The sequence below is a fragment of the Harmonia axyridis genome, chromosome 7, assembly GCF_914767665.1.
Source record: "Harmonia axyridis chromosome 7, icHarAxyr1.1, whole genome shotgun sequence".
NCBI lineage: Eukaryota > Metazoa > Arthropoda > Insecta > Coleoptera > Coccinellidae > Harmonia > Harmonia axyridis.
This window is the reverse complement of record NC_059507.1, coordinates 33,891,726-33,908,961: the sequence shown is the minus strand read 5'-3', so window position 1 is coordinate 33,908,961 and position 17,236 is coordinate 33,891,726. Positions and strand designations below refer to the sequence as shown.

Here is a 17,236-nt window from a genome sequence, read left to right as displayed (position 1 = left end):
CGATCGTGCCATCTATGTATCTATTCCCATGATAAAATTTAATTTAATTATTCAATCATAGATATCGCCCCTAGATTTAAAATTTTAGGATTCTACATCGTCAAAGATAATAATAATAATTGAAAATGAAATTTAAATTATAGATGACGACAGATTACAAAATTATAGAATTCTATATAATATAAAAAGTACCATATTGCTGAATAATAACAAAATAGTGAAAGGAAAACTTAGAACATTAATATCTATCTATATTCTAAGAAGGAAAATATCACTTACAAGTACAGTTCTATACCTTGAAGTTTCTTTCTTTCCCACTAAAAGAACCATAATAAAAAAAATTAATAAATATTATGAATAAAACCCCAAAACTGGGCTTACCAGCCAAATTCTCGTCATTTGCGGAGGGGGTTTTAATTTTCTGCTTCAATATGATGAAATCTGCGGCTGAGGCTCATCGAATGTTCTCAAATACCTATGGTGAGGCCGCTATTAGTGAACAACGTACCTAGAGTAGTTTCAATGCTTCAAGAACAGTGATTTTGATTTTTCGAAGATGCAGAATTGGAGGCATTACTTTATCAAGACTCGCGTCAAACGCAAGAAAAATTGGAAGGATCATTATGAGTGACGCAACAAGCCATTTCAAAACGCCTGAAAGTCATGGGAATGATTCCGAAACAAGGAAATTGGGTACCGTATGAGTTGAAGCCGAGAGATGTTGAACGGCGTTTTTGGTTGCTTGTGAACAGCTGCTTGCAAGGCAAAGACAGAAGAGATTTCTGCATCGCATTGAGACTGGAGACAAAATGGGTTCATTACAATAATACCATGCGCAGAAAATCATGGGGATATCCCGGCCATGCTTCCACTTCAACGGCCAAACCGAATATTCACGGTTCCAATTCAGTATTTTGTGGGACCAGCTTGGCATAATGTATTATGAGTTGTTGAAACCGACTGAAACAATCACAGGCGATCGTTATCGAACGCAATTAATGCGTTTGAGCCGAGCATTGAAAGACAAACGGCCGCAATACAACGAGAAACATGATGAAGTGATTTTACAGCATGACAATACTCGACCCCATGTTGCGAAAGTGGTCAAGACATACTTGGAAACGTTGAAATAGGAAGTCTTAACCCACCCGATGTATTTATTTACATATTTTAACATTGAATGTGAAAGAGTTACAATTATATGTGCATTATAAATTTTATTAATCTGAAATTATTTTTGTTTGAAGAAAAAATGAAGATTAGTTCACTTCAGTTCTTTTTGTTGATATTTATTTTCATTGAAGTAATTAAAAACAATATATTCGGGAGTGGACTTTTCAATAATAGAAAATGATAGTTTTTCTCACACATTGATTTTATTGAAACAATAATGCAGTATCCTATTTTGAAGTGTTAGTGAAAATATGAATAGAAAATAAATTGGAGTTTTAACATAACAAAATTCAAATATTCTCTAATTTCTCAAAATTCTGGAATAACATGATATTTGTTATTTCAATATTTAACCTAATAAGATCCCAAAACTAACCAAATTATATTCAGATATAAAAATAATTTCAACATCCTGGGTTGTATAAATTTCATCCATATTTTCAATCATCAATAGAGCTGTCCAGGTGTATAAAGAAAACATTAATATATTAAGCATAACATACTTCATATCAATAAATACATTTATCAACAATTTTCAACAATTCATTTTCTCGACTAAAAACTACGTAGAGGATTTAGGCATATATTAAAATGCATAGGCAACTTGAATAACTGATAATCTCTTCTTGAGCATTAAATTTGGCAAGATAAAAAGCGGCTTTTTTAGTTCAAACAATTGGAAAATGTATTCAATTAAAAAAATTTAGTTTTTTTTTTCATTTCTTATTCTCAAAACCATTTTTTGTATTGTCAGATTGATAAAATTCCATAGACAACAATTTTGATATAATTTTCAAATATTTGATTTTAAAGAAATTTTAAAAATTCTCAAATGTTTCTGTAAAAAATTAATGTATATAATATGCTCATAGAAATACTTGAAAATATTGAACAAGAAAAACAATTAAACTTGCATATACATTTATTTAGGAATATGTAATTCTCATGATCGATGTAACAACATTTTTGATTTTCCAATATATAAAGAATGATCAAAAATTGAATATTATTAGTTGTCTGTAACATGAGCCGAATATTTTTGACTTAAAAATAAATAGAAATTGGAGTGAATGTTCAAAAATTAAATATTATAAGTTGTCTGTAATATCAGCCAAATATTTCTGACTCAAACGTAAATGAAAATTGGAGTTGTTTCTTGGTTAAAAAATAACAATAATGAAGAAATACAATTTCAGCAAATTTTTAATCTCACAGCAAATAACCCGAGTAGCTTTCATTGAATGATAAAAGCTTGCATGTAATAATGGTATGCTTTTCTTATTCACATAAACAATGATAAATATTTGTCAGAAGACAGTTGTGACTTCATAGAGTTAAAACATTCAGAAATATCTGAACTATAGCTTTTTTCTGATATTTATCTCTTTTTTTATGAAGTTACCACGTCTTTCTGATAATCATTTATCCTCTATCAAGCCTAATTTACACATATAACCTGTTAGTATTATAGTACATATTTACTAAAAACTACTATCACAATGAATAAACAGCAAACATTCATGAAGTAAATCCTAACTACTTTTTTCACTTATACTTAATCTCCTAAAACAAGACGATTCATATCGCCATAATGTTTGATTGTCAAATGAGTATTTCAAATCTTACGAATTTATAGGGGGTATCTTCTTAACATTGCCCAGAACAACAAATTTTAAGAAAACCATAAATTATCTAAAATAAAAGAATAGTAACAAGAATAGTAATAAATCATATAAGAGACGCAATGCAAAATGTTCTTGGGGGTAATGATACCTTAAAATATGAATGCAACTTGATTAAAACATCCAGGTCAAATTGTCATTAATTGAAGATTGAATGTACAAGCTTTGAGAACCCCCTTAATGTTGAATTAAAACACATTCAAATATTTTTGTCTACTCAAGATATACAATGAGCGTCAAAATATTCACATCATAAGAAAAAATATTCTCTTCACCGATTTAAAAAAAATTAACTAAACTGAGTGTGGAAAAGCGCTTGATTTGGTAATAAAAATGAGATCATTAAGTGCTTTTATTCTCCAAAAGTTGAATCCATAAGAAATATTTCGTTTTGTTTGGAAATTTGAATGTTCTCGTTTTAAATAAAACAACAAAATTAAAGAAAAATGAAAATTTCTGCTGAATATACAGGGTGTATCACGGTCGATGATACGTTAGACGTTTACGGGGAAAGGAAAGCAAGAATTCATTGAAAATTTGCTTTCTTAGACAACAACAACTGCTCTATCAATCTAACATATTTTTAGTGCCGCGGTGTTGCCGCTTATGTCAAAAAGTAGTAGGTACTTTTTTATTTCATATGATACACCCTGTATATTATTATATCATTAGATAGCTTTTTTTGACGAAAATTTTGGCAATATGCTATACCTTGGTTGAAAACTCAATGGTTGATGAGTTAATGGGATTTTTATGAAAAAACTGGTGGCGATGAGGACTCACCTTTTTTTAAATTTTATATATACAGGGTGTGCCATTTGAAATAACAAAGTACCTACACCTTTTTGACATAAGCGACTCACATTTTTTTAAATTTTTTGGCAATCAAAAAAGCTATCTAATGATGCAATAATATACAGGGTGTCCCATTTGAAATAACAAAGTACCTTTGACATGAGCGACAACACCGCAGCACTGAAAATATTTCAGATCGATAGGGCAGTTGTTCTATCTGAGAAACCAACTTTTCAATGAATTCTTGCTTTTCGTTCTCCGTAAACGTCTAACTTACCATCAATGTGAAAAACCTGAATAACAGCGAGGTGTAGCATTGTTTACGAAAATATTTATTTCAATACACATTAAGTAATTAAATTATGATATTGCCTCGTAGGCAAAACAACAACTAAAAATAATAAAAACATATTTCACAGAATAATCTCACTAGGCAAAAAAATAAGGGTTCGTTTAATAATACATCTGAATCTGATTATGTTTTCTGCTTATGTACATATAATTCCATTTAAAAACTTGTTGATGTTTTTTCATTCGGGTCATAATATATAGATGACTAGTAATATTAGCACATCCTTAACCTATTACAGAGCCACATCTATCTAGAACTTGAATCTTGTAACTGATTTGATTCGTCATTTTTCGAAGTGAGGTAGAAGAGTTGTGAAAGGACCCCGCACGGTTTCTATGGAAAATGGGTCCCAGTCGAATTCGCTGAAAATTTAGTATAATGTAGTTTATGAAGTCCTGATCAAATGTCTCCCTGGCACAACAAGATCTAATGTACAGTTTTTGAGATACAGGGTGTCAAACATGCAGAGAGAGGGTTGTTACTTACCTTTAGAAAATCAATAATGTGGCGATTTTTTGGTTACAAAAAGTTGAAGATAATAATTACAATCTCAATATTGTCGACACGAGTTGTGATAAGAAGTTATAAGACTCCGTATACAGGGTTATTAATAATTACGTAATTTTTATGTAATTCTTTAAACAAACTCAGTCAAATGCAAAAGCTCGTAGACTTGCAGAATGAGTAAAAAACATTTGATTTTAATATTGGGTGATCTGAGGTTACTATTATACGGGGTCTTCCACTTTTTTAGTTGTAGTAATTTAATTTTTTTCAGGAATATATAGAAAAATTAAACATAAAAGTAGAAAACTAAATATAATATGATCAATATTCTGTGGCTCTTGTCTATTTGTTGCATCTTACATAATCATAATTACAATGTCTTAACAGACATGGTAAGAAATATTTTTAATGCAGTAGTCTCCCATTTGATGCTGCATCATCATGCGGTCAACCAGGATCCGTACAAGATGCAACAAATAGACAAGAGCCGCAGAATATTGATCATATTATATTTAGTTTTCTACTTTTATGTTTAATTTTTCTATATGTTCCTGAAAAAAATTCAATCACTACAACTAAAAAAGTGGAAGACCCCGTATAATAGTAAGCTCAGATCACCCAATATTAAAATCAAATGTTTTTTACTTATTCTGCAAGTCTACGAGCTTTTGCGTTAGACTGACTTTGTTCGAAGAATTACATAAAAATTATGTAATTATTAATAACCCTGTATACGGAGTCTTATTACTTCTTATTACAACTCGTGTCGATAATATTGAGATTGTAATTATTATCTTCAACTTTTTGAAACAAAAAAATCGCCACATTATTGATTTTCTAAAGGTAAGTAACAACCCTCTCTCTGCATGTTTGACACCCTGTATCTCAAAAACTGTACATTAGATCTTGTTGTGCCCAGGGAGACATTTGATCAGGACTTCATAAACTACATTATACTAAATTTTCAGCCAATTCGACTGTGACCCATTTTCCATAGAAACCGTGCGGGGTCCTTTAGTTTGATTTCGAGTATTGGTAAATGGACCTGAGACATTGCACTCATGAGTTTCATAATGTAGGGGATATTTCAATTTTATCACTATCAATGAAAATTCATCGCATATATCATTTCCTCGGTCTCCCATTTTCTGAGATGAAGAATTGTAAAATAATAAAACGACAGAGAATATTTAACAACTAACACGTATAAAAAATATCTCATAGCGAGTGTTGGTACTTACTGAAATTGAATGAATTTTTTATGATGGAATGTAAGTAAAAACTAGGAATGATGCACCAAAAAAATTTCAGAGCATGATACATTTTTGTACAAGGTACCTTTCAAAACAATATCAGATAATCTTCTGAAGAAGAATTAAATACGAATGAATATTTTGATTTGTTTAAGATACACGTGGCTTCAAAATGCATAAAACGATCATTATTATTATTATTACGAAGTATTCAGATTCCTCGACATTATAATTATTTTTCAAGATTAGTTGGTAGAGATTAAAATTTACAAAATAAAATATATTATGATGAGGACTAACAAGTAGAAACTGATTGTATAATACAATTTTCGATATATTTTATAATTAATTTTATATTGCTTTATACTATGTTCTTTATGATCAATATCAATACTGAAATATCCAAGCTATAACAATTTAGGTTTCTGTACATCTGTACAGTTATCTCGTTCATTTTATATTTTTGCTCATTTACACCGATACAAATACTCAATGTCATCGAGAATATGAATACTTCCTTAGCATATATTCAAATATATACATTTAGTGTTTCAATTAATTTGTACATTCGATTTGGCTACCTCCACTGGCTTCTCCATCTAATCTGGCTAATCTAACTTCAAATTCTCTAGATAATGCAGCTTTCGCCTGTAGAGAAATAAACATGACATAAAATAACAAGGTATAGTTTGAAAAAAACTTGGAATTTTTTTGGCTCATTAAAATAACTTCAACCCCCTAACGAGGGTGAGCGTAACCCCTTGATTTTGAATAGGGATGAGGGGTTTTGCGATAACTAATTTTGAAGATCGTATCGAGTACTATCTGACCCTAAAATTTCGCTTCAAAATATCCATCGATAATGAAATAACAGCGGAAATAGTGAAAAAGGCAATGTGGAATTTATTTCGAGAATATTATTCGTATTTTTTCATTTTAAAGCCGGAAAAACGAGGAGTTAAGTTTTCGTTGAACCACACTGTAATTGTGTTGAATCTATTTACTAAGATGCATAGAATCCCTGGTGTGTTTACTGATTCGATTTTGTTTCAGACTTTTTGAGAGATCCACCTGTTGCTTTGGTGTCCTGCTTCACCAGAGTTCTGTAAGGTGGCGCTCTTCAAAATTTTTCGAATTCCCGCTATCTGCCTGGTGCCGTTTAAAAAGGAAATACTGATTTTAGACACTGCAAACATTCCCAATAAATTACAATTCAGTTCATATCGAATTTTTAATCAAATGAATGGAATATAATGACAGACCATAGAATATAAAATATTATTGTTCTATACTCAAAGTTCACGACAAGAGCGTAGAAATAGGGGGATACTGGGGGTAATTACACGGTGTTCCTAAATTGGAGATACAAATGAAAATGACAGATTTCCGGATCATTTTGAGAAAAAAAGTCCTATAACATGAGTCCCCAAACATTTTGTTTTGAGATACATGTGTTAAAGTTTAAGTTTTTTCTCGTATAACCTTCCCTTCACAAGATATTTAATTTGAATTGGCCATAGATATTCCAGTTTAAAGTTTTCACCATTTGATATGCTAATTTTGAATGCAAATCTACAGGGTGATATTTTTTCAGGAAGGATGCCTGCTTCCTTCCCCCAAAACTATATTTTGGAGAATGGCTGTTAGTTTAGAAAAATGTGGAAAAAAACTCTGGTCCAGTACTACACTTTTTGGTTTGTTATAGTTTTGTCGTATCTGCTATCGATTTCTAGAAAAATCTCTAGTAATTCTCAGGAAAATCCAAATTATTATAAAGATCCAGCTAGTAAGCTCTAATGAATGCCTTAATTATAAGTTTTGGTATTTATTTACCCAATCTGTAGCGAAGATTAATAAATATTTGATAAACTGATATAAGCATCACAAAAAGTATGACACACTAGAAACAATCTGTATATTGAAAGCAAAGCTTTTGTGGGCTCATATTCATGAAGTTTTTTTTTCTCAAAATTATCCAAGTAATTTCTCATTTTCCTACGTAACTTTAATTTGAGAATTTAAGGACAAACCGAATTGGTTATAAAAACAATTATTTCGAGTAATTTGGTTCAAACTTCGTTATCAAACTTCTTTTTCTAACATTACAGATATGAATAAAAGTTGTTGTCAGAAAATTTTTTTTCGATTATCCCCCCCCCAAGAAAAAAAAGATCTACGCCCTTGGTTCACAAGAGTCGAGAATTGAGAGAAATGTCAAATGCAAACGATGTATGCGCCATCTGAAACAGACGCGATCCCTCGAAATGAAGTAGGTATAAATCAGAAAAATCTCCCGTTTTGTCTGAAAGTTTTACAGGTATAAGTAGACACACCAGATTTTCTATACATCTTAGACCACACTGTAATTGTGTTGAATCTATTTACCTTTGATCTATAATCGTTGACAGCTTCTTTGACATTTTCATGCTGCCTTGTCAAATCATCTTGCTTTTCGTTGAATTGTTGCGAAAGTTTTTCTCTTTCAGATACACCTCTGTTGACAACAGCAGATTCTACCTCTTTTTTAATTCTAGTAAATTGTTCCTTATTCAGATGTTTTCGGGCCAAAGCTTTGATCTCTTCCCGATGATAAGCGTCCAGTTTTCTCATCAGTTCTGTTGTGTCTCTTTGGTATTGTTCCTTGAAAAAATATTGAGACAATAATACAAATCGAGTCAAACACAAAAAATTTTACAATTTTATCATCTGAAACTTTTTGTTTATTTTGAACATTTTAGTTATTCAAATCAGATCATACCTTCAATATTTTCACCTGGTTGCTCTGTGATACTTTCATTACTTTTTCAATTGTATTGGAGATGATTTCATGATATTTTTCCCTAAGTTCTCTCTCTTGTAACATATAATCTTTATTGATAGCCAAGAGTCGTTCTGATTGGCTTCTTGGTAGAGCCATAGGTTTCTCATCTTCAGTAGTTTCTGGAGCATCCGCAACATCTGTCAAAGGTTCTATACTTGGAGATTCTGTTGAAAACACACCACTTATACTGGAACAGAATGAAATCCTTCAGTTGAGTGTTAATTAATTGTTGTACAATAGTATAGTAATTTTGAATATTTGTAGTTTAATTTTGTACTTACATATTTTTACTAGACAGTCTCTTGACTAGTTTTATATTGATCAATTTCGGTCTTTTTTCACCGCATTCGCTTGACTTTTGGGTTTGAAATGTTGATTTCTTTTTGGCGTGTTTTTTCCTGAGAGTATCTAATTTCTTCTCTAATTCTAATTTCTTTTCTTTAACCAATTTATTTGCCAGCAATTTCTCTAATGGTTCTGCCACTATTTGTTCAGCAGGCTCAGGTACTGGCTTGATATCTGTTGATTTAGGCAGTGAGTTGGTGTTTGTTGTAAAATCAGTGGTAAGGTCTCCACTGCAGGTGGCAGGTATACTGGATTCAACATCATTCGAGACTTCCATTGACTGAGCTCCGGCTAATAAAATATTTAAAGCATAAATAAATGATATTTCCACCCTTAAAACTCATAAAAAAAAGAAAATACATAATAAACTTCAAACTAATGAGAGTAGGACTTTGCTGTAATAGTTATTTATGCAACAAGTGCAAAAAGTGAATGTTTATTGCACTCGACGTGAAATTGTCAATTGGACAAATTGGACAACACATTGAGTGCAATAAACCATTTTTGCACGAGTTGCATACAACATTTTTTCTACCTTCATGCAAAAAGCAAATGTTATCATGAGGTGTGGTCATAGTACAGACAGTTTGCTCTATGGAGGTAGACGGTTACAAATCGGATCAGTTTTGATTAAGGAGTTATTCTCGAGAAGGCATTGTTTGTTTATCTCTGGCTGCTAACATTAATTAATGATTATGAATTCCATTTTATCTCATTATTTTGATAAATGTGCTTACTTGGTAGAGAATATCGTTGCACTGGACTTCCATTCGTTGCTTGATCTTTCGTAACTTTACTGGTAGGACATTTTTTTTGAGGTTCTTTCCCTTCTCCTTCAACCGGTTCCATGTCTTCTGTGAGTACAGCTAGCTGCTGCGATCTCTTCTCCAACTCGCTTTGATATTTGATTGGATTCGCTAGAGCTTCGGCAAAATCTGATAAACCATCTGGAACATAATCTTTCACAACTACATGAAGAAAAAGAGTTGCCAATGGGAGGGGCTGACCAATTTCGTTCCTCAAATTAACATGTCTGTAGCCAGGACACAAACCGACAACTGGAAGAATTCGATGACCAATGAATTTTCCAGAGTCTTCGTAAACTACTATTCTTATAGATGCTAATTCAGGTAACACAACCTTGAAAATGAAAACAATGAGAATTATAAAAACAAGACTAATAATAGTTATTTATGCAACAAGTGCAAAAAGTGAATGTTTATTGCACTCGACGTGAAATTGTCCGACTAGGCCGTTAGGCCGAGTTGGACAATACGTCGAGTGCAATAAACAATTTTTGCACGAGTTGCATACAAAATTTTTTCTACGTTCATGCAAAAAGCAAAAAATGATTTATTGAGGTGCGGCACTAGGTGTAGGAAAATGAAAAGCGCAACTTGAATACTTTATTATTAATATCAATTTGCATTGAAACAGGAACTAATACGTTACGAACAATTTAACTCAAACTTTATTTTTACCCTCAATGTTGAAAGTGAATGAACAATTGGTGCAATTTTCAATATGAATATTTCGTAGTGAAGTACTTTTTAAATCAACTTCTTGATTTGTTACTGCTGTAAACGTACTAGTACTTGGTAACTGTACATCGTTATTTCCTTCAGGCTGAAATATTTGTTTGTCATGATGACAGCACGTTGAAGTAGAATGACAGATGAGTGCAATAAAAACTTTATTGCACTAGTGCAATAAAGAACTTCTCTTTCCACTAAATATAGTTCAATAAAGTTTTGCTTTTTGCATGAATGTAGAAAAATTAAATGATTACCTTCTTGAAGACAAAAGGTTCTTCATCATAAATAGGATTGATTCCGTTGTTAGGCACTACTTTCGTCCTAAACCTTTTTCTGACCGTATCTGCGGGAAGACCATACATTTCTGCCTCAACATAAGTACCAACCCTTTTATCAGATAAAAATTGTCCAGATATCACAGTTATTTTAACAGTACCCGCTATAATCCCATCAACAGTTGATTCGGCAAATGGATAAAATCTCCTATCTGTCCTCCTCATAAACTCGGGTTTCAAAAGATAACCACAACGGAAATTATATTCGAAAATGCCTAGGTTTAGCTGCATTGCCAGATCTAACGTTTGATAATTCAGGGCTACCAGTTGACAGCCTGCATTCCAGAACACTTGAGGCATAAAATTGGAGGAGTCAAATCGAGTGCCCACAGGGTAAACTCTACTAAGTTGATGTTTGTTGTAGTTGACAAATTGTACAGGATATTCTTTCAGGAGAGAAGTAGCTTGTCGTTCATCGAACGAAGACATTTCATAACACCGATTTTTTTCTGAAAAGATGGTTTCATTGAAATTTAAGTTACTCTATATTTATGCAGTATCAAAAAGAAAAAGTTCGTAACAAATATCAATGAAAATATAAATTACATGAAAGAACATACTTTTAGCATTCTCGAAGCTAGAGAAATGAACAGGCTGTACATAATTAACTAGAGCCGATATTTCAGCAACTGCTTCAGTTTCACTCTGTTTCTTGCCTCCTGCTTCTTTGATTTCTGTAGGTTCGATTGGTTCGTTAACTGATTCGTTCTCTTCTTCGCTTGTACTTCCTTCATCTTCTGTACCAGTTGATTCTTTAGAGCTCTATTAAAAAAATCAATAACTTTTGAAATTTAATAATGATAGATGCTAAATTTGTGTGTTCTTATATTTGCATGAAACTGTTCTTTATTTCATATTGCTGTATTTGTGTTAGCAAATTTGTTAGTACTGGAATTTTTCTTTTTGTATAATTTTGTAAAAAGGATCTTTGATATAATCATTGGTCCGTTGACTTTGAATAAATAAATAAATAGAAAATATTGATAATAAGAGAGATTGATGTCAGTGAATTTAAATAACTTCTAGTATTGCCTGTGAAAATTTAAGTTTGGGACACCAATGTCCCAATTCTGTGCATTGTGCCTCATGATGACCTACGTGTACATTGAAAGTTTCATATAATTAGACATCTGTATCAGGTTAGTATGTTATAATACACTGCGCAAAAAAATTAACGCACATGATGGAAATCTCAAATTTATTCTACAACTGAAGGTGTTCTCAATGATAATTATTTTTATCAGAATTATGCATGCATATGTTATCCACTTTCAACGTTTTTCTTCAATACAGATGTTTTTTCCCAGCAGGAATAAAAAAAGATGAGATTATCAGATTTTGAATGTATTGGCTCCATTCTGAAATCAGTTGTTCTTTATCAATTCTAGTAATCAATAGTTTTTCTTTCGTTTGATTTTCTACACTCGATCGCTATGCAAAGCGAAACAAGCAATTTGACCCAAGAGGAATGTACCCAAGCGGTAGTTTTGCGAGAAGAAGGGTGGACATACACAAGAATTGCAGAAAGGTTTGGAGTTTCCCATACAGGTGTGTCCAGAATGTTGCAGCGATTCAGGGAGACAGGTATGAATGTCCGAAGACCTGGACAGGGTAGACCACGGGTAACAACTGCCACTCAAGAACGTTACTTGAGAGTTTCTTCCTTGAGACACCGGTTGCAACCGCTCGCCTCCTTCAAAATCAGCTTGATCAAACTCATGGGGTGCAAATTAGCACTCAGACAATAAGAAATCGCCTCAGAGAATATGATTTGAGGCCTCGTGTAGCGGCAAGAGGCCCACTTCTCAACCCAGCCCATCGAAGGGCGCGTTTGGATTTTGCGAGAGAGCATATCCATTGGGAAGAGGCTGATTGGGAAAGAGTTCTCTTCACAGATGAGTCTAGATTCTGCCTCTACCATTGGGATCGACGTTCCCTTGTATACAGACGTCCACATGAAAGATATGCTCAGTGCAATTTCCTGAATACTACTGGTTTCGGGGGAGGATCGATTATGGTATGGGGTGGAATATCTTTGACTGCTCGCACAGACCTAGTGGTCGTTGTTAATGGAGCTATGAATGCTGATAGGTATATAAGGAACATTCTTGAAGAGCATGTAGTGCCATTTGCCCCATACATTGGTGAAAATTTCATTTTTATGGACGATAATGCCAGACCCCATCGTGCGCGCATCGTTCAGGAGAACCTTGAAGTGGTTGAAGTCTCTCGAAAGGAATGGCCAGCAAGAAGTGATGATCTCAATCCGATTGAGCAGGTTTGGGACAACCTCAATAGAAGGCTGAGAAGTTCAGAAAATCATCCAGCTACTCTTAATGACTTAGGAATCCAACTCAGAGAAATCTGGGAAGGATTAGATCAGAACATTTCAAGATCACTCATTTTGAGTATAAACCGTCGTTGCCGAGCTGTAATTAACGCAAGGGGTGGAAATACCGAGTATTAAATCACTTATCAGCCTTCCAGTATTTTGAAAATTGTTTATTTCTCTTCTTCCACATAAGATTCGGTGAAATCCTGAATTTTTCTTCCATTTAATGTGTCTTGTTTCGTTCAAAACCTTCCCGAGAGAACATAAAAAATAAGTTATAAAGTCAATGTAGAGTTAACTTTCATTAAAATTGAGATTTTCAGAATGTGCGTTAATTTTTTTGCGCAGTGTATTTGGGACCCAACTAGAAAAGAGAATTTTTAACCTAATGCAGCCTCACCTGTCTAGTTTGCAATGGAGGATGCCTAGCTATTGAGCCATTTCCAGTGGCCTCAATCTCTGGATTAGAAGAAGGTGCTTCTGGTGGAGGAGACTGTACTTCAGGTGTATTTTTTTTATGGTGATGGTGGTGGTGTTTTTTCTTATTTTTGATGATAATTTTTCTTTTAAGGGCAGAAGGAGGTGGTAAAGGTATTCCTGTGATAACAAATTACAAAAGAATGATGAATGGCTACATTTATATGAATGCTATAACTCAAGTAAATCTTGAAACTCATAGTAATGCAAATAAAAAAAATGACACCGTACCTGGCTCTACTTTGAAAGCATCTAGCGGAGCATCTAATAGCATATCTCCAAATATTTCTCTACAATAATTAGCGATTTTTGCTTGTTGTTTGGGGTTACAATGATTTTCAAAGGAAAGTATCACAGGATAGTCTGAAGTTTTGAAAGCGCTATCAGCAATTGCTTCCAATACTTCTTTGGCTGAAATTTCTGGTACGAAAGTATAGCCATGGACAATTACTGGTTCGTCTGTTCTTCCATTCCAAAAATCCAATTCAACGCAACTGATGGTATATGAAAGGAAAAGATGATAATTCAATTTACCAGTATAAAATTAACGGCTCTAAGAACTTGACGTACCACTTGAACATTTACATTGGGCATATTTTTTATTTTTTCAACAAGAGTTAGTTTATTAGTTCAACAAGGACAGCTTAGGCAACACCAGTTGAATTTCTTGAAGCTCGTTGAATTATGAGTAATTTTCGATTTTAAAAGGAACTCAAAAGTTAACACACATAAAATGCAGAGAAAGACTAAATATTCCTATCAATATTGACATTTGAGATGTAAACGTTATATTCAACAACAATGGACTAGTTTTCATTTTTTTGTTAAGGATCAATTCTAAAAATTTAAGTAAAATGAAACAAAAATGTTTCATTGAAATATCTCTAGAAATGAAAAAGTTATGGGACTTTGAAGTTGCGCTTGGAAGAATAATTTCATAGTCTAGTGTGTGACGTCACGCCACTTACACGAGGCGACTGGTATTCGCAGAGTGCTTACGAATTCATTGGTCTACAATCACTTGTGCCGTTCGTGTCGTGTTTTGTTCGTTACACGATGGCTGAAATAAAAAAAATCCTACAAATATTGTATTGTGCCTATGTGTGCAAGCACGACAATTAAAAACCCCAATAAATTGTTTTTTCATGTACCAAATGACATAAATCAAAGGAAGAAGTGTTGCAAATTAATGAGGCGTGACTTAATTGTACCTAAAACTACTTCATATGTGTGTGAAGATCATTTTGATGTAAGTACCTATTAGTACTAGCTGTCCATTTCTGATAATAAAAATACTAAGGTGTAAGTTGGTTTGAAGTAAGTTATTGAGTACAAATAACTTTGTCCTTTCACGAAGCCTTCTTCCATTATGGTGACATAAAAACAAAACTCGAGTTAAAACTACACTGTACAACTACAAACGGCGTGAGAGCCTTGGCGCGGCTAAGTATTTTAACGTAATTTATGGTGTAGCGATCACAGGCAAGTGGCGTGACGTCACAGACGAGTCGGAGACCAAAGACGTTCCGCGCTAAAATACGTAAATTTAAATAATCTATTTCTCAGCATTTATTGATGGATTTTCAAAATTTTTTCACTGATTTATCAGTTTTGCTCTATATTTTAATCCTATCGTGTCAAATATAGTATTATCAACATCACTAAACTAGTCCATTGATGAGTTTGTTTTCAGAATATTTTTATTCCGGAAATATATTGTGGTACGTTGATTTTTAGCAGCAGTGTATGGTCTCAGAATGAAGATTAAAATTGAGATATTTAATCACAAGTTAGTAAGAAATAGAATCAATATGTAAGCGTTAAATCAATAATTCATATTCAGAGTGAGGACACTAAGTTTACTACGTTTTATGCAATAATGTACTTCTTACCGACAACCTGCCAGTAAACTCTGTCTGTACATCTCTGTACTAGATCTTCCAGTGATTTGATGGCCAGTGAGATAAGTGTTATGTGATGAATTGATAAAATAGTGAGCCATAGTTTGATCCATGTCATCGTTCAAATCGAATTTTGTGCTCGACATAATGTTGTTATCCTCGGAAAGTAAATACTTCAAAAATCCTTGTAGAGAGAGACAATTCCTCTCTATATTGTGCTTGTCTTCTTCATGTTGTGCAATTATTTCATTTGCTCGATCGCTATTAGCATAAGGGTGTAGGATTTCATTCAGTCTTGGATCTCTCTGCGTTTTATTCAGGAAATCAACAAATTGAGAAGATGTCAATTCACGTCTCGAATCAGTCCTTGAAAGGAATATTTTTCAATATAAACTTGTTATTTAAATGAAGAAGTACTTACATTTTATCGAAAACTTTCCCCACATCTGTATTCCTTGATGTTAACTTCTCATAGAAATCGTAGAATTTCTCGAAGTTGAAAAGCTGAGGGTCAACAGTCTCATTTTTACCAGTTGGGAGACCAAGACTAGATAAACATAATTCTATCCTTTTTTTGTCATCCTTATGTTGACCAAACATCTTCACAATACTGAAATCAAGTGATAAATCAGCACAATACAACCACCAGTTGTTTTTGTTCAATTGTTTACATCATGTAAACTGCTCAACAATTGATAGGGATCACTTACTTGTTCTAAATTTATTTCTGAAATATTCGCTCCAAGATTATAAATTTAGTCAGATATCAGAGTATTTTCAGTTGATAATATGGTTCACTTGAGAAAAGAATGAAAAAATGGAAAGTTGCAGAGAAAAAAAGACTTTATTAGGAACACTCAAAATTCTGTGTTTGAATAACATAAAAATTTTATGATGAAACCACAAGAAGGCTGAAGTTTCGGTTAAGCTAGTACCTAGTTGGTCCCCCACGAGCTCGTCTCAAGCATTCTACCCTACGAGGCATACTTTCGATCAGACGATTTATAAAATTTTGGGCCAAATTCGTCCAAATATCCCGTAAAGCGTTAGAAAGGTCCTCCAGGTTATTGATCGGTTGTTCTAAGGTTGACAATTGTCTAGACATCTCAGACCAGACATGTTCGATGCAATTCATGTCTGGAGAGCGAGCTGGCCAGTCCATCCTATCAATAGCATGAGTTTCTAGCGCTTCATTAACCAGACGACTACGGTGTGGACGGGCATTATCGTCAATTAAAATGAAATTCTCGCCCACGGCAGCCGCAAACGGAACAATTATGGGTTCAATAATCATATCGTGATATCTCTGGCTGGTCATGGTGGTGTTCTGCAGAACAACCAACTCTGTGCGTTGGTTCAAACAAATGCCTCCCCATACACATATAGAACCTCCGCCAAAAGCTGTTGTGGGTACCATAAACTGTTCTGCATACCTTCGACCTCTTTCCCTCCAAGCAAGAATACGTCCATCGGAGTTGACCAAACGAAATCTAGACTCATCCGTAAATAAACATCGGCTCCAATCTTCAAGTGTCCAATTGCGGTGCTCCTCAGCCCATTGCCGTCGATGAACCCGGTGTTCCCTATTCAAACGGGGATGTTGTACCCTCCTACGTGCTGTCAAACCACGAACATGTAGTCGTCGTCTTACAGTCTGGTTCGAAATTAGAACTCCTGTTACAACTCTCAGTGATCTATTGAGCCGCGACGCCGGGTAAGTGGGATTTC

General features: G+C 33.6%; 1 protein-coding gene across 3 annotated transcripts in view; it reads right to left on the bottom strand.

The window, feature by feature from the left end:
- Positions 1-4,950: 4,950 nt before the first annotated feature.
- LOC123684092 (1-phosphatidylinositol 4,5-bisphosphate phosphodiesterase classes I and II) overlaps positions 4,951-17,236 on the bottom strand; it is a 33,945-nt gene continuing 21,659 nt past the window's right edge. For 2 of the 3 annotated variants that reach the window (XM_045623215.1, XM_045623217.1), the window contains 11 exons: positions 15,930-16,118; positions 15,500-15,874; positions 13,839-14,101; positions 13,531-13,727; positions 11,359-11,560; positions 10,718-11,247; positions 9,666-10,068; positions 8,865-9,219; positions 8,521-8,788; positions 8,148-8,402; positions 4,951-6,410 (listed from right to left, as the gene is read on the bottom strand). In XM_045623215.1, the coding sequence (XP_045479171.1) occupies positions 6,318-6,410; positions 8,148-8,402; positions 8,521-8,788; positions 8,865-9,219; positions 9,666-10,068; positions 10,718-11,247; positions 11,359-11,560; positions 13,531-13,727; positions 13,839-14,101; positions 15,500-15,874; positions 15,930-16,118 (3,130 nt within the window). In that variant the 3' untranslated portion in view covers positions 4,951-6,317. The remainder of the gene's footprint in view (positions 6,411-8,147; positions 8,403-8,520; positions 8,789-8,864; positions 9,220-9,665; positions 10,069-10,717; positions 11,248-11,358; positions 11,561-13,530; positions 13,728-13,838; positions 14,102-15,499; positions 15,875-15,929; positions 16,119-17,236) is intronic. The other variant, XM_045623216.1, reaches the window with a different exon arrangement.